The sequence below is a fragment of the Amblyraja radiata genome, chromosome 21, assembly GCF_010909765.2.
Source record: "Amblyraja radiata isolate CabotCenter1 chromosome 21, sAmbRad1.1.pri, whole genome shotgun sequence".
Taxonomy (NCBI): domain Eukaryota; kingdom Metazoa; phylum Chordata; class Chondrichthyes; order Rajiformes; family Rajidae; genus Amblyraja; species Amblyraja radiata.
In genome coordinates, this window is record NC_045976.1 from 25,420,748 (window position 1) to 25,447,265 (window position 26,518).

The following is a 26,518-nucleotide window of genomic DNA, read 5'->3' on the forward strand; positions in this document are numbered from 1 at the left end:
AGGAAGCCGAAGGCTCACCGAGTCCTGTTGGGTGCCGGTGGGAAAATAATTATCCTGCATGTTCCAACGTCTAACAACGGTTAGACTTGTCAGAGTCACCAATTTGGCGGTAACCGCGCGAAAACACGATCCGTCCCAGAGTCACGTGCGCGCGGCTTCCGACCGCAGGGTTCAATAGAGCACCAGCAGGTGCCGCTACAAGGTGACGTTTCGGGTCGAGACCCTTCTTCAGACTAGATAGCAGTCAGAAGAAGTGTCTCTATCCGAAATGCCACCTATTCCTTATCTCCAGAAATGCTGCCTGATCCGTTGAGCTACTCCAGCTTTTTGTGTCTATCTGCAGTTCCTTCCTACAGTGTTGACCACACATTCCGTTACACGTCACGGGTTCACAAACAAGGTGATGATTCACAAACTGCTATTCAGCCTCTTCTGCTGGATTGATGGGTAGATATGCACTTTATTTTGTAGTTTACGGTATATTCCAGGAGTCAAACAAATATAAGCAGTACAATGCTGGAAATATTCGGCAGTTACAGCCACCGTACAGCGGGATGCTAATGCAAGGCACCATCCTGACGTCCCAGATTGGTGTTAAAAATCAGATGGCGCTACTTCAGAAAACATGGGTGGAATTTCTATCCACACTAGACTGAAAACTTATGATCAGAACAATAGAACAAGACATCACAAGAACAAGCACTACTGTTTCTGCCGAACAATGTTTTACAACATTGAAATAATCAGAAGAGCTAATAATCAGAAGAGAAATAATCAGAAGGTAGTTTCCTTGATCATCGTTACATTTTTCATTCATTTGATCTATATCTCTTATCACCGTCTATATCTCTCGTTTCCATTTCCCATGACTCTCAGTCTGAAGAAAGGTTTTGACCCTTTGACCTTTTCTCCGGAGATGCTGCCGGTCCCGCTGAGTTAGTCCAGCTTTTTGTGTCTACCTTCGGTTTAAACCAGCATCTGCAGTACCTTCCTACACATACCCCAAAAGCCATCTTAGTGCAGTAAGCAAATAATTATTAATAATGCACAACCAGTCCATTGGTTTCCAAATTGCAAGCCGTTGGAAATAAGCATTGATGTAAAAGATACACAAAACACATTGGTGTGAAAGGCTGGGCTTTGCAGCAGCAAGACAGACGCAAAATGCTGGAGTAACTCAGCGGGCCAGGCAGCGTCTCCGGAAAGAAGGAATTGGTGACGTTTCGGGTCGAGACCCTTCTTCAGACTTCTCCACAGAGATGCTGCCTGTCCCGCTGAGTTACTCCAGCATTTTGTGTTTATCTTCGGTGTAAAGCAGCATCTGCACTTGCTTCCTACACACTTTTGCAGCAGCAGCAACTTTGTGCCGGGAGAGGGGGGGGACGGATCAGGCCTGGGAGTGACGTCATACAGGAGCGGGGTCCCGATCCCGTTGCTGCTGCCATGCGTGGGGCCTCGCCGCCTGCGCTCCCCCTCCCCGTCAGGGAATCCAGCGAGGATCATCGTCAGAGGTGGGTCCCCGCCAGCGTTTCCGCGCGGCTCGTCACCGTCACCGCCACCACTGGCGATGAGTAAGCGCGTGGCCGCGGAGCCTGAGGCCTGGCGTCCGCCCGCCCGCCTGGGCGAGGAGTGGGCACGTCTGCGCATGACCGGGCGCCGCGGGGGCCGCTGGGTGTTGTAGTTCCACCGGCTCACCATCGGCCGCTGGTCGCGGGTGAAACGCCCATGCGCGTGACTCCATCTCCCAGCGTGCTTCGCGTTACGGTGCCGTGGAGCTTCTGGCAGAGCGCTCCCTCAATTCCAGTGGCACTTTCTTTGTGACTCGCCGTCTCTTCGAAGTCTCCAGTCGTCTGCAAATGTCCACGGTTACCTGTGATTTATCCCACAACTAATAATAACTAACAGTGCCCTAGTCTTGCGGTGGAATCGATATGGGAGGTAATCAATGTTTCTCAAGTGTGTGAAGAGCGTTTTATTTTAACCATATGGTGGGCGTCAGCAGCAGGTTTGATCCAAGTATAAACTTCCACAAATTTCTTGTGAAACGGACAAAAAAAGTTTATTTCAATGATTTCCGGCGATACGTAATTATTCGTTGATTGTCTGGTGATGTATTTGTAAAACTTTACATTTAAAAAAAAAACCCAATGATAAATTTCACATGGTGGTAATGTGTTGAGATTTATATGTGTAATATTTTAAATTGTAACAACGACAAACTTTTGATGATGTTGTCCCTTCGACAACAAAGAAGCTGAATGAGGCGAAAAGTGACTATGTGTCAACTATGTTTAGTCTCACTCTCCAGGGCATAACTGTCTCATACAGCTGCTTAACATTTTTATTTAAATGTAGATATTGTAGATATTACTTTTTTTATTTAAGTATAGTATGCTCTATTTTCTATTATTGCAAACATAAATTTTGACTTTTGAATGTTGTCAGCTTACTTGCATATGTTTTGGTTTCCTTTATCATATTCCTCTTGCGCCATGATTGATTTGCACAATGTTAAGTTCTACCTTTTTAGGAGCAACCACAGTCGCATCAAATTTCTGCAATGTATTTAATTTGAAATTGCTCATTCTAAAAGCATAGAATGATATAGTTAAATTAATCTAAAAGAATATTCACTAGGTCCCAAGTAATAGATCAATGAGCTTGAATTTGATGAATTTAGAGCTATGATACATTTATAAGCAGAAATGGGAGCAATCAATAGGAGCACTAAAACTTCAGATGGCGGCAATGTGAAATAAAACAATGCTGGAAGAATCTGGGTCAGGCTGCACTGTTAAAGTTTCTGGGTAAGAATCGTTCATCAGAGTTTGGGAACATACTTTAATCTCAAATAATTGGGATTTAATCAGAGGTTTCTGTGGAAAGTTCCCCCCCCCCCCCCCCGCAGTATCCCTCCTACTCTGTCAACCAAAGATAATCTACAAGTCTGACAGAACCTCTTATTTTAAGTAAACTGATTTTTTTTAAACTGAAAATATTTAGTGCGTAGGTAGGAACTGCAGATGCTAGTTTACACTGAAGATAGACAAAATGTTGGAGTAACTCAGCAGGACAGGTAGCATCTCAGGAGAGAAGGAATGGGTGACATTTCGGGTCGAGACAAGTATTTAGTACAGCATAGCAATTGAGACAGACTGAACTACACATTGTATTGGTATGTGAGAGAGAACACAACTGGATTGATGTTACAACTTGATCTTTCATCAGCAAGGTTGAATATTTGAAATTGTTGAATTTGGTGTTGAATCCTGAGGATTATATCATGATCTCGGGAAGATGAGAACCATGCTCAAGCTTGCATAGGCTTTCATTGGAACAATGAGAAGCCAAAGGCAGAAAGATCAGAGTGAAAATGCGATGGGGAATCAAAATGACACACAAGTGGAAACTCTGGAAGAGACTATCGTGGTTTGAATAGAATTATTCACATAGTAGGGAAACCTAACTCGGAGTGAGTGATTGTTTTGTCGCACTCTATTCCGTATAAAGGATGAGCCTGAGTTCCAGCTGCTTATGAGTTTAATTTTCCATTCTCCATGTTTGGACTAGAATGTATAAACATGGAAATGTAAAAGAACTAGATGGTCAGAATGTGTAGGAAGGAACTGCAGATGCTGGTTTAAACCAAAGATAGATACACAAATGCCTGGAATAACTCAGTGGGTCAGTCAGCGTCTCTGGAGAAAAGAAATAGGTGAAGTTTCGGGTTGAGCCCCTTCTTCAGACTTTCAGGGGAAAGGGTAATGAAAGTTTGAAGAAGGGTCTCGACCTGACACGTCACTTATAGGGTGATTTCACGAAAGGTCACTGGAGCGTAAATCCCCACTCACGTGACCGAAAATTTTAACTGGGGGACAAGCGTCACTTCCGGTACATGTTAGTGAATGGGAAAACACGCACTTTCACACCCGTTAAAAACATCGAAAACGGCCAGGTTTTGAGCTGCAATTAAGTGAGCCAGTCGGGGTGACCGCGAGGAACAGCTACCTAAATTTACAGTCCAAAAAAAAGATAGAAACTAAGGTAAATACAAGAGGGAGCTGAAGGTGTAAAAAAGGCGGAAGTTGATTGCGGACTTTTTTCTTGGAGATTTAAAGATCCAAAATATCGGGAATTATCGCGTTTGCTCACTGCATTTCATCAAAAGTGGCATTATTGACTTTTTATCTTTATTCATTTGTTAGATGAAAAGTATTAAAAGTTAGAAATCCGTCAGTAAAATTGCAAAATCGCCCATGGTTCTCGGGTGGGTTTTAACATGCAAAATGAAAACGCTTCTGAAGCTCCATTTACCATTTAAATAATCGTAAACTCTCAATGCGTTTGGAAATCAATTTTACTGAGATGCAAGTTTACGATTATTTAAATGGTAAATGGAGCTTCAGAAGCGTGTTCATTTTGCATGTTAAAACCCTTTGGCCCAACTTGTCCATGCAGATCAAGTTACCTAACCAACCTAGTCTTACTTGCTTATGCCTGGTCATTATCCAAACAAACTCTTCTTATTCATGTACATATCTAAGTGTATTTTTAAAGTTGTAATTATACCATCCTTTACCACATCCTCGGGCAGCTTGTTCCATGTTCCCTCAACCATCTATATGGGGGGAAAGGCACCCCTTGGGTCTCTTTGGAATAAACCTGCCCCCACCCGCCTGTCTCTTTTTTTAAATGTTTTCCCCTCGCGCCTTAAACCTGTGCCCTCCACTTTTACACTCCTGTCCTGAGGTAAAGACTGGCTATTCACCTTATCCAAGCCCCTCACAATTTTATATACTTCTATAAACTCATCCCTCAGCCTCCTGCGCTTCAAGGAAAAAATATTCTGTCTTTCCTTATAGCTAGAACCCAAAAGACGCAGTAACATCCCTTTTTTCTTTTGCAACCTTCCAACGACGAGAACTGTCACACTGCGCCTAATGTGGCCTTTCCAGCGTCTTGTGTAGCATCGCATACCACCACTGCCACTCAGTACCCTGATGCTACAGAAGCAAGCATGCCAAATGCTGCCTTAACCACCTTGTTCACCTGTATTGCCATCTAAATTGAACTATATATACCTGTACCCCCCTGGTCTCTCATTCCCCAAGGCCCTACCACTTTGTATGCAAGTCCTACCCTCACTTGTTTTCCCAAAATGAAATACCCAAGCTATGCCTTTTACATTCACATCCAACTTGCTAATATAAATAAAAATCAACAGTGGACCCTTGCAACACTTTACCTGTCCGGCCTCTAATTTGGAACAAAACCCCTTAACCACCACTCTATTTCTTGCCTTCAATCAAAATTGTTGTCCAATTGGCTAGCACAGCCAGTATCTCATGTGATCTAACCTTCCAGACCAGCCAACCATACAATGCCTTGTCAAAGGCCTTGCTAAAGACTAAACAAAGACTATTTAGAGACAAAACATGTCTCTAACTGTTTCGAGCCATTTACATTTCTCTAAATGTAGACATTGACTGCATTGTCCTCATTAATCGTTTTGGTCACCTCATCGAAATCCTTCATCAATTTGATGAAACATGATTTTCCACATAGAAAGCTATGCCAGCTATACTTAATTAGTCTTTGACTTTCCAAATGCATGTATATTCTATCTCTCAGAATCCCTGATCACCAGCTTCTCAGCCATGCATTCATCTGTACTGTCCTTCTATTCCTACTCTCACTAGCATGTGGTGCCAGAGTGACTCCTTTATTTTGTTTGTTAGAAAATGGGAAAAATACATTGTAATCCTTCAGAAAGGATAGTTCAACAAATGACTACATGTTAATTCAGAACTGGCTTGGGTCTTTACAAAGCTGTGTGGTTTGATTGATCATAAAACCACAGATGGGATTCCTCCAGAAATTGTATTGGATTTTCTTATTTGTAGAATAATACCGATGGTGATGAGGCTTCACGTCTGCCACTATCAGTATCCACTTGTTTCGGTGGCATCTTTACGGCACCTGGAGAAATTTGCGTGTGCTAGGTGTAGTAAGTATTGCTTTGCATCACCTTCTGTTGAATATTATTCTGACTGAAATTAATGTTTTAAAAATGTTTAAAATTATACATGTTTGCAAACCATTGAGGCATAAATTCATTCTTAAATGTATTTAAGAGCCTAATCCTCACCAATGAAATAACAGCTGCCTTACCAATCTTCCTCCACCCACCAACTCTACTTGTATGTAATATGTAAAATATGTAAAAAGTTACATACCATGAATCATGCAGGGAATGTTTTGGATGTCTGTTTATGCATCAGATCCCTTGAATTCTAATGCTGTTTAAAAAAGATCTTGTTTCAACTAATGGCACTTGATTGTGCAATGTTCTGTAAACTTTAATTTGTTCCTACGTGAAGTAAATTTAATTGAGAAATCATAATTAATGAATTTGGGAACGAGATTTAAAAGTCTGGAGCAAAAAACCTGTGCTTGTATTTGGCATCTTTTAAAAAAACAAATTATTCATTACTTTGATAAATTCTCCAAACGACCAGACTGCATACTGTTCTACTGGCCTCGGGACATGCTTCTGAACCAGAAGGAGTTTGTCTGTGGTTTACCCTTTTTAATAATAATTCTTTAGTATCATAGCAGCAATGGAATTCTTTGGATCTGCTCTCCGTTGGCATTAAAAGTGCAGTGGAAATTTCATTTGCTTGCACAAATGTCAAAGGAATGCCACCTGACCAGAAGGAATATGAGGAATCTCATAATCAATAAGTTGGCCAATGAAAAGAGAAACCATAGTATGACTGTTAGCTCCTCAAGATCTAAAATAGTGCAGGTGCTAGAAACTGGAAATAAAAGCAGAGAATGCTGGAAATGCTCAGCTGATACTATTTATAGAAAGAGAAAGAGTCATCACTTTGGTTTGATGAGGTTTCATTGAGGTAGAAACCAGTGTGTTCTAAATAGCAGAGCAGAAGGGAAAATGTAGACAACAATCATCTCTTTCCTCTAATCCTCCCCAACTTTTTTAATTTGTGTTTTAATAGGGATTTCACATTCCCATCACTCTGTTGGTGAACAAGTTTCTAATTATCATGATACATGTCTCCATTCAATTACTCTTGCATTATCACTGCCATTTTTTTTTGCCTTTTCCCCGGTGGGATGAATCACACCTGTATCAAAACCAATCATAACTTTAATTGGTCTGAAGAAGGGTTTCGGCCCGAAACGTCGCCTATTTCCTTCGCTCCATAGATGCTGCTGCACCCGCTGAGTTTCTCCAGCAATTTTGTGTACCTTCAATCATAACTTTAGATCTCTTTTGATCATTTTCTGGCCTTCGATTGTTTTTCAAAAGAATTGAAACCCCAAATGTTCAACCTTTGCTGATTTGATATAACCGTGTGATTCTGGTATTATCCATGAATTATTTTTCTTTTTGTAAAATGCGATGCGGTTCAATGCATTATTGACATATTATCAACTATTCAATTCTGTTCCTCCAGGAATAGATAAAAATGGATGGTTTTCTTTAAAATCTTTTGCTTCTCCACCCCATTGAAATGCTTCATTTGCAAATATTTGCTGCTGTTTTTCTTTCAATGTGCAATCCTAATAGGGTTTGTTTCCCTGTTCCAAAACTCATATAAAAAAATTTGAAACACTTAATTAATTGCAACTTGTTTTTGCTCCATGGTTCTCTGTCACCATGCTCATGGATTGTCATGCATCACATAATGTTTGTCAGAGGCTCATGCCGATTGCTTTTTCTGAAGCTGGTGCCCAACCCTGGCAATTATTTGCATGCTAGCCACAGAAGCAGATCTACAATCACATAGTCAAATTGCTCCACACTCTTAAATCTCTACTCCTACAGCAACATTTTTATACACTATAAATGGCTCACTGGTAATCATGTATTGTCTTTCCGCTGACTGGATAGCACGCAACAAAAGCTTTTCACTCTATCTTGGTGCACGTGACAAACTGAACTGAATCTTTATCCAGTTTACAAGTTAATCATCCTTGTCCAATTGCCATTTATCAAAATACATTTTTCCTAACGTTCTATTGCTCTTAAAAATTCTATGGCCTGAAATATTTAACTTGACGATTAGAGGCCTGATGGCAGGCTGTATATAATGGTCATTGCTTTTCCTTCTCCATCCATGTTGTCAAGCTGGAAAGGGTACAGAGAAGATTTACAAGGATGTTGCCAGGACTAGAGGGTCTGAACTATGGGCAGAGGATGTGTAGGGTGAGACTATTCCTTGGAGCGCAGGAGGATGAGGGGTGATCTTACAGAGGTGTACAAGATCATGAGAGGTATAGATCAGGTAGATGCACAGTCTCTTGCCCAGAGTAGGTTAATCGAGGACCAGAAGACATGGGTTTAAGGTGAAAGGGAAAAGATTTAATAGGAATCGGAGGGGTAACCTTTTCACACAAAGGGTGGAGGATGTATGGAACAAGCTGTCAGAGGAGGTAGTTGTGGCAGGAACTATCCCAGCATTTAAGAAACAGTTAGATAGGTACATGGATAGGACAGATTTGGAGGGATAGGGACCAAATGCTGGCAGGTGGGACTAGTGTAGCTGGGACATGTTGGCCAGTGTGGGCAAGTTGGGCCGAAGGGCCTGTTAGCACACTGTATCACTATATGCCTCTATCTGTTTTTGTGCTTTTATGTACAGAAATCTAATTTTGGATTAGCTCCATAATTGGCAGTACCATAATGGTGGAGTGGTTAAATTACTGGATTACGATCTAGAAGTAGACACCAAGTACTGGAGTAACTGAGCAGGTCAGGCAGCATATTTGGAGAAAATGGGTAGGTGATCTAGAGGCTTGGACTAACAATCCAATGATTCAGCAAGTCAGGCAGTACATCTGGAGACAATGGATAGGTGATCAAGAGGCTTGGAGTATGTTGGAATCCCATGTTGGCAATTGTGGCGTTTAAATTCAGTAAATTAGAAATTGACATAGTGGTTATTGGTAATGTTGTGGTTATCATTACCAGATAATAGTTGATTGTCAAATGGCTTCTGAAATGAAAGGTCCACACTGAATGCTGGTTTGTGTACTGAACTGAGAGTTCAGAAATTTACAATTTCTAAACTCAGTTCAACTCTCTATGCATGTGTGTGTGTTGGACAAATTCACTGTTTGTGAATGCATCAATTCCCTTAAACCGTATTCTCACATAGTGACACAAAGAACTGCAATACTGGATTACAAAAATAAGAGTTTTCAAGTAACTCGGCATTTGATAGTAGATTGTAGTCTGAAGAAGAGTTCTGACCCAAAATGTCACCTATCCATATCCTCCCGAAATCACCCTATGTCTATGGGAGGAAACCCTATGAGAAGGAAAAAATAGATTTGCTGTGATTGTATGGTGGAGTTGGGCCGAATGGCCTAGTTCTGCTCTTCAGTCTTATGCTGCCTGGCCCACTGAGTTATTCCAGCACTGGAGAATGTTTTTTTTTTGTATTCTCAGTTTAATTTGAGCCAAGTCCACAAGTGTGATGAGAAAAGAAAATGCTTGTTTTCAGTATGCATCTTAGTTCGTAATACTCAATCATACCTTATTATTGCAATTTTGCAATGCTCAAATTAAGACATTCCTCCACAATAGCTGATTATAAATTAATTAATTGTTCTTGTCCGTCCAACAGATTTCTATTGTGTGACTGAGGAGTAATCCAGGGATGGAGGAAGACCAGCACAACGTAAGTCATTTATGTAATTTTCTTCCATCTTTTGTTTTAACGGTATTTGCATACATTTTAGGTGGGAAAGTTAATTTTTAGTTTAAATTGGTTGTGTTTGATTTCAGGTGACTGTGCATGAATTGATTACTGTTATCCTCTCATTTTGGATAGGTTCTGTTTTTACGTAAAACCATTAGGCAGAAAATACGTTGCTTGATATTGTAACTGTGCCTCCACAGCATTTTAGTGAATGGTGTTGATGAAGGCCAATTAACATGAACAATTAATCGCCATCTTCCCCAGCCTTGTTACAATGGTACAAAATATAGATGTCGCAGGCCTGGTGGTGGGTCAGTGTGCTTGAAGTATTAAGAGTATTATTGCACAAGTATCAGTAGAAGCAAATGTTTGTCAATTTCCAATGGAAGTCTCTTAAGTGGCCTTGCCCGGTGAAACTGGCAGCTGGTGTTCTTAAGAGACATCATCTGATTACTGAGGGGAGGTTACATGCAAACAGTTTTTTATTTTCAAGATTGGTTCTCGTTTGAATTTAATATGGGAGCTTGCTCGTACGCACAGGTTGCCTGTAAATCATGTGTTGGGAGGGCCTAGGTAGGGCCAGTATGGCTAAATTAGTGCTTTTTAATTTGGCTGTAGACTTTGAGCTTTTTGTTCAGACAATCTTTTTTAATGTATGAAATTTTGAAAGTATCATCAAATACAAAGAATCAGTACAGAGGTGTGCCAGCACATTTGAGTGCAGATAGGAACATAAAGCACATAAGAGAATTGCAGAAAAACATTGTAGTGAAAGGCATAATTATTCAGAAGTTTTATCACGCAGCAAGCTCATTAATGACTTGTCTTCCAGCTAGTTTTTTTGGAATGTGTCTGGACTCAGAAAAGAATGTAGATGTCCTGTGAGTGCAAGTGCATTTATTGTGATGAGCAGCCAAGTAGAAAAATTCCAAAGGATTAGAGACCGGATAATGAAGAGGATCATTTTAACAAGATGTCTCCCAAGCTGGAGCAAAGCTGCTGCAAAAAAAGCTGTTTAAAATATGGCTATAAATTGTGCCTGATTATGTTACCCCTATGTGTAATATATTTTGAAAAACATGCTTAGATCTGATAGTGTAACAACAATAATGCCCAAGACAAGGCATTATTAATTTCCCACACCAAAATAAATCACTGGATTTTGACTTTGAGGGTGATATGTATGAGATGTGGTAACTTAATGCTTGATCCTCCAATCCACATTTGTCTCACAAGACCTCGCCTTTGTCCTTTTCACAATATCTAATTTAATCCTTCACTATAAAGCTTTCTAATAGTAATATTAGTAGATGGTACATAATGACGTACCATCTACCTGGTACGGGTAGCAGTAAATGTGTATTTGAGGAAATTGGACTTCAAAACGTACCAATATTAAAAGAAAAAACTAAATATTAATATTTTGTTGTAAATATTAAACCATGTAATGTGTGATTTTCTTATTGCCAGAATGCCTACTGTGTTTAATGTAACTGAAACTGAAAATTGTTTTATAAACTTAAAACAATTTAAAAAACACTTTTTCATCCTTAGGCAGATGCAAGCCCAACGCCATCAGCAGTATTTGACGATGATTCACACAATATGTCCGATATTCCACAAAACCTGTGTAAGCCTTTTGTATTAATTGATAATTTAAAAAAATTAAGAATGAAAGTAATTGCATGTAATATCACAGAGGGTTTTTATTGTGGTCGCCTCTTGTGAGCTGTACTGTCCCTTTAGGATAATCCATTATTCTTAAATAGTGGTACTTAAAATATGAGATGTAACATATACTTCATATACCGGAGAAGCAGATTATTTAAATGGTAAGAGGTTGCAGTGGGATATCCAATTGCATGATTTGCAAAAGATGTATGTCCAAGTACATGAAGTAATCAGTAAAGCTTAACAAACTGCTTTCAGTAATTTGCATGGAATCCAGTAAAGGCAGGAACGTTATGCCTCAGTAACAGGGCATTGGCGAGACAACTGTTGGAATACTATGACTGTTTGCACAGTGTTTGTCTCCTGATTTAAGGCAGCATGTAAATCTGTTGGAAGCAGTTCGGAGAAGGTTTACGTGGCATACTTGGATTGGGCAGGTAGTCTTATGAGGAAAGTTTGTACAGACTAGACCGATTCTCTGGAGTTTAGAAAAGTGAGAAGTGGCTTCATTTCAATGAATCTTGAGGGTGGGTATGAAGTGCATGTTTCTTTTTCTGGGAAAATCTAAAAATAAGAATCATTGTTTAAAAATAAAATGGAATCCATTTAAGACGTATAAATTGTATTTTCTTTCCCGAGGATTGAGAGGCTTCAGAAAACCTGGAAGCAGTGTCTGAATATTTTGAAGATGAAGATGATAGGTTCTTGATAAGGAAGGAGGTGAAAGGTTTTTGAGGATAGGCAGGAGTGTAGAGTTGCTGTCAGTCATGTTCTCAGTGAACCGTGAGTAAGCTCAACAAGCCATAGTCTATTGTCTTTTTTTTTCATTGATAAAAATGCTAACTTTGTGGATTATTTAATTAGTGTATAAAGGGCATAAATATGGTCCACAGTCAAAACCTTTTTCCCAGGATGGAAAACTCAAATACAGGAGAGCATTTGTGAGGGGCAAAGTTTAAAGGAGATGTGTGGAATGCGTTGCCAGGGTTGGTGATTGAAGCATTTAAGAGGCTTTTGGATAGGCATATGGATATGTAGGGATTGGAGAGATATTGTTATGTGCAGGTAGATAAGAGACGGTCTCGGTATCATGTTCATCATAGATATCGTGGCCAAGGGGCCTGTTCTTGTGCTGTACTGTTGTATTAGAGGAAGGAAAATATTAGAATCCTTTAAAGTTATTATTGTGCTAATTGACATAACTAATTAGCTCCATTTGCTATTGTGAATTATTGTAACATATTTATTTCTTTACAGCAGATGAAGATGCTTTTAAACTTTTGTGGGAAATGAAGATGCGAAAAAGGCAGGGGAAGCCAAATCTACCAGACACTGTCACTGAACTCAGCACAGAAGATGGTTGTAAGGTGTACCTGGTTGGCACAGCCCACTTTAGCGAGAGTAGCAGAAACGATGTTGTGAAGGTAAAAATGAAAAAAATAATAAATTTAGGAAAACGTGTTCAGGTTTAAATTATGTACAAGAATATTGAAGCATTAACATTGTAGGACCCAAATATGTTTAAGCCTAATTTAATGTAAAACAATCTTCAGGCCAAAAACTAATTTCGGTAGACGGTATTGTGCATTGAGGGCTTTGGAGGTTAGAGAAGGTTCCATCACCCTTCAGCGTTGATTTTTCACTTAGTTTTCGGTCAGTGGTTTATTAATGTAACATTTTTAATGAGAATAATCACAGTAATAATCATAGATTGATAGACAGAACATTTTTCCCATTGAAATGTCAAAGCATAAACGGCAGAGCCTTAGGATGAGAGGGCAAATTTTAAAAGAGAACTGTGGACAGATTTTTGTTGGATGCCTGGAATGTGCTGCCATGGATAGTGATGGAGGCACATCCTATTGTGGCATTTAAGAGGCTTTTAGATAGGCAGGAAATTGAGGGATATGGATCGTGTGTGAGCAGATGAGATTAGTTCATCTTGGCATCATGTTCAGCACAGACATTGTGAGCTGATGGGCCTGTTCTGCTGTATGCTGTAGTTTTGATTTTGAATTATAGTCTCAATTTAGTCATACCGAAAGTTTGTTTTCATATTCTTTACTGACAACTGTTCCTGGAAGTAAGCTTGTATGATATAAATAATTTATTAAACTTGAAATACGCTGAGTTTGCAATGTAGCAAAAATTAGAATATTTTTGAAATGATTTTGTTCTGAGATGTGATACTACCTTGGTTTTAGAAAAGTATATTTTTGATTGCGAGTAGCAAGTGTCAAGATGGTATGAGTGTTATTTGTATTTAACTTTTTAATCAACTTTGGGGTATTTATTTGGTTGAAATATACAGTACATTGTTTAACTCGTATAATTTCATGACGTTATTTTAATCAGTTTATCAGATATATAGCCTAATCAGTTCATGAAATCATTGTGACCTGAACAGTACTACACTCTGACCTATTTTGTATCCTGTTTGCATTCACTGCTCTAAAAAAGCAGTAGACATACCAGGATATTATTTTTTAATTTACTATGTCATTACTGTCTTCTTTAGTCAGACAGTGGTGAATCTGTGGAATTCTTTGCCACAGAAGGCTGTGGGGGCAAAGAATTGAGAAAATTGTTTTGGTTTTCACCTGATGGAGGAGTCCCTGCAAGAAATGGATCCTGGCTCGGGGCAAAATTGGAACCTTTGACAGACTTTCATGTAATTGAATAGCCTGTCAATGACTAAAAAGCACTCTTGATTTCCTATTTAGCTAACATAAAGCTTGGGGAGAAAATGAAAACCCCAACAGCAGCTGCAAACGTTCACTCAATATGAATCGCCAAAAGACTTGTTTCCATAAAATTGGAAACTTATGTGTGTATGATACCAATATAGGAAAAATCAAATCATTTTGAACATTTGTATTCCATTGACTTTGCTCTAATCTGATCCTTGGATAGATAACAAAAACAAGTTGCACAGGTTCAAAATCTAATGTAGTCTGTGTATAGGTGTAATTTTGCACAAATTAATATAGACAGTTGGCATGAAAGTCAAGGTCTAATAATCTGTGTTGAGGACAAAAATATTGACTGGAATAGCATATCAATAAAAAATTATATTGGAATTTTTATAGCATTTGGTGTTAAAGCATCAAGTCCTTTTGCAACATTCATTTTAGAGTCATAGTCACACAGCACAGAAACAGGCCTTTTGATCCAACGTGTCCACGCCAACCAAGAAGCCGCATCCACACTAGTCCACCTGCCTGCATTTGGACAAAATGGCTCTAAACCTTTCCTATTCATGCACATATCCAAATGCCTTTTTAATGTTGTTATCATCAGGCATGAGATTTCTCCACGCATCCACGGATTTTGAAATTTAGTAAAGCACCGCCGCCGTGCCCCATCGTCGCGAGTCTTCACCGCTGCCGAGGCCTCACCCCTGTCGACGCCCCACTTCATGCCTCCATGGTGCCGACCCGGGCCCCAGCCGCGGGCTCCGTCGGCCGCTTCGTCCGACCCGGGATTCTACCCGCGAGGCCCCAGCCGGGGTTCTACGTGGCGGTCCGGGCGGCTTCGAGACCGCGGCGTCTTGATAAAGACCTCTGGCCGCGATCCCAGTCCACAGCCGCAGCCCGTCGGGATGCCTTCTGGCCGCGCAATACAATGTATTGTTGCATTTCCACCTTGGACTCACCATTGAGTCAGCAATTAACATTCCTTAATAGTCACTGACTTTGAAAATTCTGGCAATCAGAAAATGTCCAGTAATCAAAAGAAGATAAAAGATTATTTGCCTTTTTTAAAATAATTTTACCATACATTTAAAGAAATTAAAGAAATTAAATCTTTAATTTTAAATTTTGGGAAGTGTTATTTTCAAATAATGTCTTAAATTCTAGGTTGAGATGTTAATATTTTGTCCACTGTACAATGTAACAGCTATGTAGCACAATATGATCATCTTTGAAGTAGATGGATCATCATTTGCATCCTAACTGTTAAGAGTTGGATTTGAAATTCATTTGGTATTTAAATACAATGGTAAAGGATACTTATCTCTAATTAGAGTAAACAAGCAAGGAAGTAGGTGTAATATAAAATATTTTCAATATGACTTAAGTGTAAACAAGCAAGGAGTTGGTGTCCTTTTAAGGTATGATTATCACAAATTTTCTGTGTAAATTAAGAAGTGACAGGCAAGTAAAATGTGTTATTTTAAGGTACAATTTTAAAAATGACAGTATAAATTAAGGGTAAACAGGCAAGAAAACGTCATTTCAAGGTACAATTATCAAAAAAAGTCTGCATATAGGGTGCGCTGCCCCTTTTACCCCCACCTGGGGCGTTGCCCCTTGGAACCCTACCAGGGGCAATGCCCCCTGGACCCCATCTCTCTTCCTCTTTTTTCAGATTTTTCCTGTCTCATGCCTGTATCATATCTGCCCCCAACTACCTTCTCCAACTACCTGGCAGTTTGTTCCATAGACCCATCCCAGCCTCTGTGTGGAAATGTTTGCGCCTCGGGTTCCTATAAATCTGCCCCCTCTCACCTTAAACCTATGTTCTCTGATTCCTGATTGCCCTACCTTGGATGAAAGACTGTGTATTTACCCTTTCATAATCATATTTATTAGCGAAGTTTTGCATCTATTCCCCTCATGATTTTATACACCTCAATAAGATCAACCTGGAGTCTAGGGAATAAAGTCCTAGTTTGCCCAATCTCTTCCTTTGGCTCAGGCCCTTGAATCCTGCAACATCCTCATAAATGTTTACTCTTTCCAGATGGAATGACGTATTTCCTATAGCAGAGTCACCAAAACTGAACATAATACTCAAAATGCAGCCTCACCCACGTGTTGTATATCTATAACATAATATCCCAACTTTTATACTCAATATCCTGACTGATGAAGACCAGCTGCCTTGACCCCCTTTCAACCTGTGTTGTCACTTTCACGGATCTAAGTATCTGAACTCTTAGATTGCTCTGCTCTAAAACACTCCACAGAGCCCTACCATTAACATTCACTGTGAAGGTCCTTGCACGTGTCTATATTAAGCTCCATGAGCCATTCTTCAGCCCACTTGCCCAGCTGATCAAGATCCTATTGTGATTTTTGATAAGCATCTTCACTATCTATGATACCACCCACTTTAGATCCTTTGGTCCAGGTGTAGAAAAGTTAAGCAGTTCTGCACTTTGAGCATTTCGCTGAATCCAGTTGGTCTGTCCTCAATGTATCAAAATTCCATCTTGTAATATTTCTGTAGCAGTAATGTTTCTTGAAGGATAGATAGATAGGTTCTTTATTGTCATTATAACATGTAAACATGTACAACAAAATTAAAAATGCCAATCATTCAGTGCACCATTCACACATTATCTAAAAGCTAACGATACGTAAAAGAGAATATCTGAGACAAACAACTAAAATAAGTAACATGAAAAAAAACAAGCATAAACACACAACCATACATTCTTCTGTCGATTGCACAATCCCTTTGGTATGCAGCGCACCTGCGCCCATTTGGTGGCTACATTAAGTGTTGGGATAAAAACTGTTCTTGAGTCTGTTTGTCCTTGTCCTCATTGATCTGTACCGTCTGCCTGACGGCAACAGTTCAAACAGGGAGTGTCCGGGGTGGGAAATGTCCTTTATAATGTTCTGGGATTTCTTGAGACAGTGGGAACTGTGTAGGTGGCATGCTTAATATGTTGTATTTTGTTCCAGACTATTCAAGAAGTGCAGCCAGATATAGTGGTCGTAGAACTATGTCAGTACAGAGTCTCCATGCTCAAAATGGATGAAAAGACATTACTTAAGGAAGCCAGAGAAATCAATCTGGACAAGTTACAGCAAGCTATAAAACAGGTTCAGTATTTAAGTCTGAATTTAAGGTCAACTCTGTTTTTGTTTAAAGTGCATTTGGTTGTAATTTTGGTTTGTGCATTCTTAATTTTGACCTGTGCTGATTTATGGAAGCAAGATTTTGTAAAATTTGAAACCGAATGAAAAACAGAAAAATTGCATGAGACAAAAAGCATGAGACAAATGGGTGTGTTTTTGAAAAAACAACTTTATATGCTTATGAGGGAGAGGTTTGGGTAATGGGACTGAATTTGAGTACTACTTGAAAGAACAGCATCGTTTTGATAGCCTTAAGCTACCTTTTTGGCTCTTGGGACGCTAAAAAACTTTAGTTCCATGTTGCACATAAACCATGCAACGTTCTTCATTGAGGACTCTGCCACTATTCTGTAAGTTTTTTTTCACTTTTAAATGATTGTGCAAAACTTAGTAACATGATTGGATAAGATCACCTTGGTACACGAGAATAGATTCTGAGTTAAATAATAGAATAAGTTATTCATTCACAATATCCCTCAAATCATCAATTTCTTCCCAGGTGTCTGATCATCCATCTCTCAATTACTGAAGTCTTATTTCATTTTGATGGAAATTCTTGACACACTGATTCATTTTTACCTCCTCTTCATACCTCCGTCCCTCCACGCCCCACTCATTATTTTGAGATCTGGGTTATTAATACCTCAAATCAGTAAGAGTCTTTAATATCTCAGTCAATCTTCTCCAGTGCAAATGAACATCAGTTCAGTTGTTTAAAGCCAAATGGCTCTCATCGATACAATAAAATAACATGACAATATGATCATTATCACAGATCTGGTTAGAATTATTTAATCTGTATTTGCAAATCATTTTAATATTTGAAAATGTGGGCGCGAGGGCATGTATCTGTAAAAAGCTGGGATTTTATACATTGAATCTTGATTTTATTCAATTTCAGGTAACCCTTAATTTCAGGTAGCCATTTCTCACCCTCCACCTCCCATTTTTGTTCTTTTTCTCTCAACCTCCGCCCCAGTCCCACAACACCCATTTTCAACACCCTAACACACGACTTCCCCCTTCTCTAACTGGCCATTATTCCTTTCCTCTCCTTCTGTGCACTTAGCATCTACTGGCCCCCGTCTTTCTCCCCCACCACCTCGCGTCCCTATATTTTTTACCACTCTGTCCATATGCAGGGTTATGACCCAAATGACACACTGGTCAATCTGAGGAGCACCTCTTGACTGTCAATTCCCACCTCCACCCCCAAAACAGATGCTGCTTGATCCGCTGAATTCATTCCGGTAGTTTTTGTCTGCCTGAGATTTTGAACCTCTTCCAAATAAATAAATCGATCAGGCCACATGTCCTTTGTATTGTGTGGAATAATACTGTGTTTTAATTTCTCAATGTAGTTAGCACAGTCTGCAAACAGCTATTGATTAGCAAAGTTTTCTGTACATTTTTAAAACTTAACTATTCTTGTTTTTATAGAATGGAGTAATGTCTGGATTGATGCAGATGCTGCTATTGAAGGTCTCTGCTCACATCACAGAACAGCTGGGCATGGCCCCAGGGGGTGAATTCAGGGAAGCCTTCAAGGAGGTGGGTATTCCTCTTGTCCGTTTCATCCCTCTCGAAGTTGACTCGTCTCTCTTGTGGTCAGCAATGCCATTTAAATACCGTGGACGTAATATTAAAGTTATCTGACCTCATCATCAAGGAAGCAAATCTGGTAGCAATCTGGATTATGCCTTTGTGCTGTTTAATGGGAAAGCTGGAAACTGATGTCAATGATCCTCTCCTTGTATTTGGAGAGTATTGTTGCAGCGTTTTCTAGGTCGAATAGATGGATTACGAGGATTTAAGATCTATTCTCCTGGATGAAATAGAAAATATTAACAACCAGTCTGAAGAAGGGTCTCAACCCGAACGTCTCCTATTCCTTCTATCCAGCTGCCTGTCCCGCTGAGTTACTCCAGCTTTTTGTGTCTATCTTCGTTTTAAATCAGCATCTGCAGTTCCTTCCTACATGGAAAATATTAAGTGTTCTGGCTCATAGAATAAGGTTTAATAATACGATACGATAGAACTTTATTTATTCCAGGAGCGAGATTGATCTGCCAACATTCATAACACACAAGATACATGAAACATGACATTAAAGTGACGAGTGGAAAGGATTGGGGATGTGCAAAGATTTGGGTGGGGGAGAGGGGAGTCAGTCTCAGTCTACGCCACGACAGAAGGGGGAGAAGTTGTACAGTTTGATAGTCACATGGAAAAAAGAATCTCCTGTGGCTTTCTGTACTGCATCTTGGTGGAACCAGTCTGTTGCTGGAGGTACTCCTCAGATTGACCAGTGTGTCATTGAGGGGATGAGCTGTATTGTCCAAGATGCAGTTTGAGGACTGTCCTGTCCTCCAGGAGCACCTCCCATGAATCCAACTCCGCCTTCAGGACTGAACCAGCTTTAGAGTTTTAATGACACATTAAACCATAACTTATTGCTTTACAACAACTTTTAACATAACCAAATCTACATTTTTAAGTATGGATTGTTAATCCCTTAATTTTCCACTGTACTGTGCATTGAACTTCTTATGAAACGTGCATTTTAAAAATTGTGTGTTTCAGGCTGGAAAAGTGCCTTTCTGTAAGTTTCACCTTGGGGACAGGCCCATCCCTATCACCTTTAAAAGGGCCATTGCTGCACTTTCACTCTGGCAGAAGGTCAAATTAGCCTGGGGTCTCTGTTTCTTGTCTGATCCCATCAGGTATGAATATGTATGTCATAATTCATGGATTTGCAAGCTTCAGCCATGCTTTCATAATTACGTAAATTTACATTTCAAAAGTGCTGATGTGCTGCTCTGCTAAGTCATGTGCCAATTTATATGAAAAATAATTCAAACTGACGAAATGATTTTGAATATATATTCGGGCAGTTTATTGGTATTGAGAACAATGTCATAAAACACATAAACCTGGGAGCACTTTAAAAAAAACTCAGTTCCTCAAACTTTTACGCCATTCCTTTTAGTTGTTGGGTGACTTTATTTCTTGCCTCCATTTACCTCCCATAGTCCTTGTCACATAATACTCCTGACAGAATTTGAGTTTTACTGCTACTTCATACATTTTGCCACGTTCTGAAATGAAGTAGTACGTAGCTGCTTTATTTTCTGCATCAAATTGTTTGAAACACTTAATCACGCTCGAACATTCAAACCTCTTGGAAATTTATGTAGACAAATTTATTCCACATAACTTTTTTTCTGATATAATTCTGGTAAATCTCTAATAAGCCCAAATATATTTCAAATCCTCTTGGCAACGAATTCCCCAAATCAGATTTTTTTTTTTTGTTGGTATCTGATCAACGTTCTGCACATCTGCACATTCTCTTTGTACTTTGATAATAAACCTTTATTTCCATTGGAACTTTTTTTTTTTTTTAACTGACTCTTTTGGACAGGCTTAGTTTATATGGAGAACAAAGACCATTACTCCTCATTGTTTATTTATCAATTAAAGTCAAATTTTCTCTCTTTTTAATCCAAAATCCAAGCCCTCTGCTTTCCCTACTCGTGATTCTGTCACAATCTATGCACACCCAATTGAAACTTAAGGAGCCACTACCACTCCCTGGTTAATATAGCTTATTGCTTCTCGCCATGATGCACACCCTATTTAATTTCCAGTTTTCATTGCAATATTAGAGACATAACTGTTTAATATCTATTATAAATGTAAATATGATGCATTGTGACGTGCATTCTGCATTAAGTGTTTTGAACTGACGACACAGTTTTTCTCAACTTATTTGCTCAAGGAAGCAAAACTTAACAGTGTAAAATTAAGCATTGATTGTTTTTAATTTAATTTTTAATTGATTTATCTGTTTCAGTAAAGATGACGTAGAAAAGTGCAAACAGAAAGATCTTCTAGAACAGATGATGTCCGAAATGATCGGAGAGTTTCCTGATCTTCATCGAACCATTGTTGCTGAACGGGATGTTTACCTAGCCTATATGCTAAAGCAAGCCGCAAAGCCATTAGAACTACCTCTGGCTTTAGGACGTAAGCACACAAACTAGCCTGGATAAGCTTCTGTTACTCTCTAATCTACTGATTGGAATTTGTTTGGTAGTCAAATATGTGCCCCCCCCCCCCCCCCCCCCCCCACTGAGCCGTCTGCATCATAATTTTTGCTGCTAGTCTGTATAAACAAAAATACTTCTTGGTTTGGTCTCTTAAGTCTTGCTAAGTTGCTTAACCAGTTGGGGAAGCTACATTTTGTCTTGTAGGTTCTTTTCACTGAGTTGTGCTCGGAGAGAATAAATGGAAGGGTAGGGCATAACAGTCATTTATAGGCTAGGACTTTATTCATTGGAGTGATGGAGAATTAGGAGTGATTTTTGCTGTGTATAAAATGAGGGGTGTAAATAGGCTGAATGCATACAGCCTTTTTCCCAGGTTGAGGGAATCAAGAACTAGAGGACACAGGTTTAAGGTGATGGGAGAAACATTTAATAGGAACTGAGGGGCAACTTCACAGAGTAGTCGTTTACCTTTCCCCTGACTCTAGTCTGAAGATGGGTCTCGACCTGAAACCTCACCCATTCCTTCTCCCCTGAGAAGCTGCCTGTCCCACTGAGTTACTCCAACATTTTGTGTCTATTTTCAGGTAGTAAATTGTATTTATAGGGAATGAGCTGCCAGAGGAAGTTATACAGTAATAACATTTAAAATACATTTTTGGATAACCTTTTGTATGGAAAAGATTGAGAGGGATTAGCGTAGATGGGTTTCTTGGTTGGCATGGACGCGTTGGGCCGAAGGACCTATATTTGTGCTGTATCTGTCTCTATATTACCAACATTGGCAATCACCCACCAGTGATTGTCTCTGCCTTGCCCCTCCTTCTCACAACAGTTACCTTCCCTCCACACTCCCAGTCCTGATACAGGATCTCGACCAGCATATCATCCATCCCTTTGTCTCCACAAATGCTGCTTGACCTGCTTAATTTTCAAGCAGGTTATATTTTTTTCTCTCGCTGTTTATTTGTCCTCCAGTGTGTGATAACTGACTGGAAAGTAGGATAGGTGCCTGGCTTTGTTCCTGTTGTCCATTGCTCTCTGTTGGAGTTTGTACATTCTCCTAATAACTGCATGGATTTTCCTAATGCTCCAGCTTTCTTCCATATATTAAAGATGTACTGCTTAGTAAGTTAATGGTTTACCATAAATTACTCGATGCACAGAATGAGTGGCATAAGGGTGGTGTTGGTGGGCATGTGATAGAGTGCAGGTTATAGGGAACAGGAGTGATGAAGTTGCCCCAAAAGCCAGCATAGGAGGCCATAGCCTGTGGAATCAATCATCATAAAATATGAAACTAGAATATACCTAGATAAATTAAAGTTTTACATTTTCCAGGTACGTTCCAGGTTGATGACTGAAGTACACCGCATTTACCATTTTGAGATTTGTTAAATTATTTTTCTGTTCATTCCATAGCTGAGCCCAGTCAACGAATGCCATCCGTTGTGGTGGGAGTAGTTGGAATGGGTCATGTGCCAGGAATTGAGAAGAACTGGAATAATCTATTAAACATTCAAGAAATAATGAGGTAAAATCTGCCTCTTTTTTAGCAGTTTTGAGTTAATATTACTATTCTAATAAGAGACCGTGGAATTGTTGTTTTATGAAGAAGTCTGCATACATTTTGAATTGATTAAATACTGTTATTTGTGAACAAATTTCCTTGTTAATTCAAAATATAACCATTTGGTGAGAATATTCATACAACTGGAATCCCAAAATTTAGATTGAATCCAAGAACATAGTACAGGAATTACCTGCAGGTGCAGCACGTTATGCCTGGGTAGTTATCATTTTCATCTTATTTATAATGACTTGTAATGGGGTGGGGGGGTAGGATGACAGAGGGTAAGAGAGAGATCAAGGGAAAATTTGGTATTGAGGACAGGCATTTTCAAATGTTCACCTTTCATATTTCAAATTAAATTATCAGAGTTGCCGCCCAAAGTTTCTGCGGCAGTTCAAATATAGTAAAGATCTTTAATATGTATAAGACCAAAGGAGGAGTGTTCTTTCTGCCAATATTTTAAGCTATCACGCAGAGCTGAACAGCAGCATGCCATACCAATCAGTGGGAACCACAAGGTGGGTCCAAGTAGCATCCGCAGCCAGGCTTCCAACATTCCCAGTATAGTTGGTAATCAGACCAGTGGATTTAAGAAGGGTTCAGAATTCAGAGGGGTTCAGATAACTGGAAGGTACAGGGAGTATGGCCTGAAGCTCATAAGTATTTTGTTTTGAGACACTCTTAACAAAATACTTAGAGGCTTGGCTGAAGCAGCAGTGAGGAATGATTGAAATGATGATGGTAGATTTCTTCATCAGGAAAGTCAAATCAAGTCACATTTATTTATATAGCACATTTAAAAAAACAACTCTCGTTGGCCAAAGTGCTTTACATTTGTTATAAGAATAGTATAAACATACAAACTACATTCGTATATACATATAGCCCTCGCTCAGTGGACGTCAGGAAAGGCTTGGGAGTATAGATAAGATTTTAGTCTTGACTTAAAGGAGTCGATGGAGGGGGCAGTTCTGATGGGAAGGGGGATGCTGTTCCACAGTCTAGGAGCTGCAACCGCAAAGGCACGGTTGCCCCTAAGCTTGTGCCTAGACCGTGAGATATTCAGCAGCCCGATCTGAGGGACTTGGAGGTGGAGTGGTGGAAAGCATTCAAAGATTGTAAGTGGACGTTCCAGAGTAATGCAGGTCAATGGCAACTACATAATCATAATGGCATGTTGGGGCTAACCAAAGAACATTCTGCAGAATAGAATCACAATAATGTTCTGAGCTTCAATACCAGTATGTGGTTTTATTATCATGACTAGTATTGGGAATGCTTATCCAAATTGTTATTGCCATGGAGCCTCGATTAAAAAAAAATAATAAGCTCTGACATCAAAATATAGAAACAAGGAACTGCAGATGCTGGTTTACAAAAATTACAAAATGTTAAAGTAACTCAGCGGGTCTGGCAGCATCTCTGGGGAGCATGGATAGGTGACGTTTCGAGTTGGGACCTTTCTGCAGGAGAGGAACACGTAGACAAATGGAATATCTAAGGGCAAGTCCACGGTTGTTACGAGAATAAATTAAGATGGTTGATGGGTGACCAGGGACAGTTAGTAGAGAGAATATTAACAAAGGAATGTAAAAGTTGGGAAGTGGAACATTTGTGGTACATTTTCAACATGTTGACTTTATTATGAAATACGGGTTTTTTTTTTTGCATCTTCCCTGAATAACTAATAAACCAATTTTTATTTTACAGTATTCCTCCGCCATCTTTAGCGACTAAAGTATTGAAGTTTTCCCTTAAAACAACTGTTATTGGACTTGTGGGTTATGGCTGCTACCGTTTGGGAAAAGGGACCATTAAGCTGATGCTGTCAAGGCCATTAGTACAGACTTACCTCCATAAATATACAAATCAAATATTCTAACTGAAAGAAAACATTTTGAAGACCTTCTACTTGTTGTTTGAGAAGAGCTGAAGGAAAATATGCAGGAATCTTTGTATTTTCCCTTGTTTACTTTACACTTTGAATTCCGTATCAGACATGATTCGTAACATGGATACGTTCTCCTCACTGAAAAGCTACACCATCTGCGAGTGGGAAGAAATAAACATCATAAAATGTACTGATTCCATGTTATCTAAAAAATGCCTCTATTTTAATGCAGTATATCTGATCTGTGAATGGCTTGAACTTAATCCACAAGTCACTATTTTAAGCCTATCGGTTTGGGGATAGGTGTGGAAGAACGTAGAAAAATTACAAATTCATATTTTGAAATTTTGCAATATTACTATTTTCATTTAATGGAACATCAATGGACCTATGGTTACTTTAAAATCATGTTCAGATGCCACTGAGCCAATCGTGATTATCTGAGATGTCCATTACAACTGAAACTGCACAAAACTCATACATTTTAAGATTTTTATGTATTATCCATAAGGTAGCACCTGTATGGTTTACAGTTGATAATGCAACCAGTAGAATTTAGAAACATTTGCTAACTCTTATTTTGAAAGGTGGTGGAATTCTATTAAAATAAGTATTTAAAATTATTTATGATTCACTCATTCAAAACCTACGTGCATTCACAATTTATTTTGGGTTCCCCTCTGAAAGTTTGCCATTTCACAATGCATTTCAAACAGAGGGGTAGACTTCTTCCCTTTCCCACTCCCTCCCTCCACTTCCTAGATTTAGTCTCCAGATCTCTGAAGGTATTGACACCTTGCAGGCAGTGCCCTATAATTGCTGGGTACTTTCCCTTACTTTGGTTGATTTTTCCAAGATTCAAATCGGGTTAAGTATTGTCGGGCAATTTTCCAATGAAGGAGCATCATTGGCCTTGATATATATGCAGGTTTCCAGCTGCCTGGTAGATTGAATTCCTGTTTCCATCCCGCAAATGCTTCAACTTTCTGAGTCATTTGAAATTAAATCCATGTAATGCAACTAAATGACATTATCTACTTTTAATGCTTTACTCCTATTGCCTTGTTTTCAAGTGATTGTAGTTTTCCTAAAAACCAGTTAAATGCCAATTCGTGGCCGACATAAATCTGATTAAAGATAAATTTATCCATTGGACTTGGGAACATAAACTTTGAAGTGTTTTTATGTTATATCATGCTACATTCAATTTTATTTCTAGACAGTGATAAAACATAACTTGTTGCTGTTTGGTTTGCAAGATTTGCTGAATCTTGTAAATTACCTTATTCTGAATTTGTACCTCCGTTAAATGTGTTTTCAAATCATTCAAGTAATGTAGCAAGATTCACCTTAACAATGTAGATTATGTGCACTTTTGTGAATCAGCATTACCTTGATGGTGCTTGCTAGGCTGCTATTGCTTCACATGTGCAGATCTAGTGTCACCTTCAGCAGCAAAACATTACCATCTGAATGTCTCAATTGCCAATTGTGCTGAAAAGAAAATGAAATGAAAGTAATTTATAATTTCCTTGTCAGAATTGCAAATTACATCTGAGCAATGGAATTGTGTGGGTAATACATAGATATAACCAACCATGCAATTTTATTAACAAGTAAAGGGCTCAATTCGTTTTTATTTAGCTTTTGAATGCTTAGGAAATGTAAAGTGCACCTTGATGCCTTTTGGGGAGGTGGGTGTAAGTTGTATGACAAACACCTGGTGTATA

At 39.2% G+C, this 26,518-nt stretch overlaps 1 protein-coding gene across 4 annotated transcripts; it reads left to right on the forward strand.

Moving 5' to 3' along the window:
* The first annotated feature begins 1,434 nt into the window (after positions 1 to 1,434).
* trabd (TraB domain containing) lies at positions 1,435 to 25,926 on the forward strand. 4 transcript variants are annotated; one of them, XM_033039785.1, is made up of 11 exons: positions 1,435 to 1,511; positions 5,904 to 6,007; positions 9,657 to 9,710; positions 11,286 to 11,361; positions 12,660 to 12,826; positions 17,099 to 17,239; positions 18,716 to 18,826; positions 19,859 to 19,998; positions 21,132 to 21,304; positions 22,747 to 22,858; positions 24,608 to 24,975. In XM_033039785.1, the coding sequence occupies exons 3-11, from the start codon at positions 9,690 to 9,692 to the stop codon at positions 24,777 to 24,779; spliced, it is 1,113 nt and encodes a 370-aa protein (XP_032895676.1). In that variant the 5' UTR covers positions 1,435 to 1,511; positions 5,904 to 6,007; positions 9,657 to 9,689; the 3' UTR covers positions 24,780 to 24,975. The 4 variants fall into 4 exon arrangements, with proteins under 4 accessions (XP_032895676.1, XP_032895675.1, XP_032895678.1 ...); XM_033039784.1 differs by having other exon boundaries at positions 1,487 to 1,938; positions 24,608 to 25,926; XM_033039787.1 differs by lacking the exon at positions 1,435 to 1,511 and adding an exon at positions 1,744 to 1,938 and having other exon boundaries at positions 12,663 to 12,826.
* The last annotated feature ends 592 nt before the right edge of the window (positions 25,927 to 26,518 follow it).

Bases quoted from the DNA above. Each gene is read 5' to 3' on its own strand.
- trabd (XM_033039785.1), top strand. From the start codon at position 9,690: ATGGAGGAAGACCAGCACAAC. The intron at 11,362-12,659 runs GTAAGCCTTTTG...ATTTCTTTACAG, and splicing joins CGATATTCCACAAAACCTGT to CAGATGAAGATGCTTTTAAA. The intron at 19,999-21,131 runs GTATGAATATGT...TATCTGTTTCAG, and splicing joins TTCTTGTCTGATCCCATCAG to TAAAGATGACGTAGAAAAGT.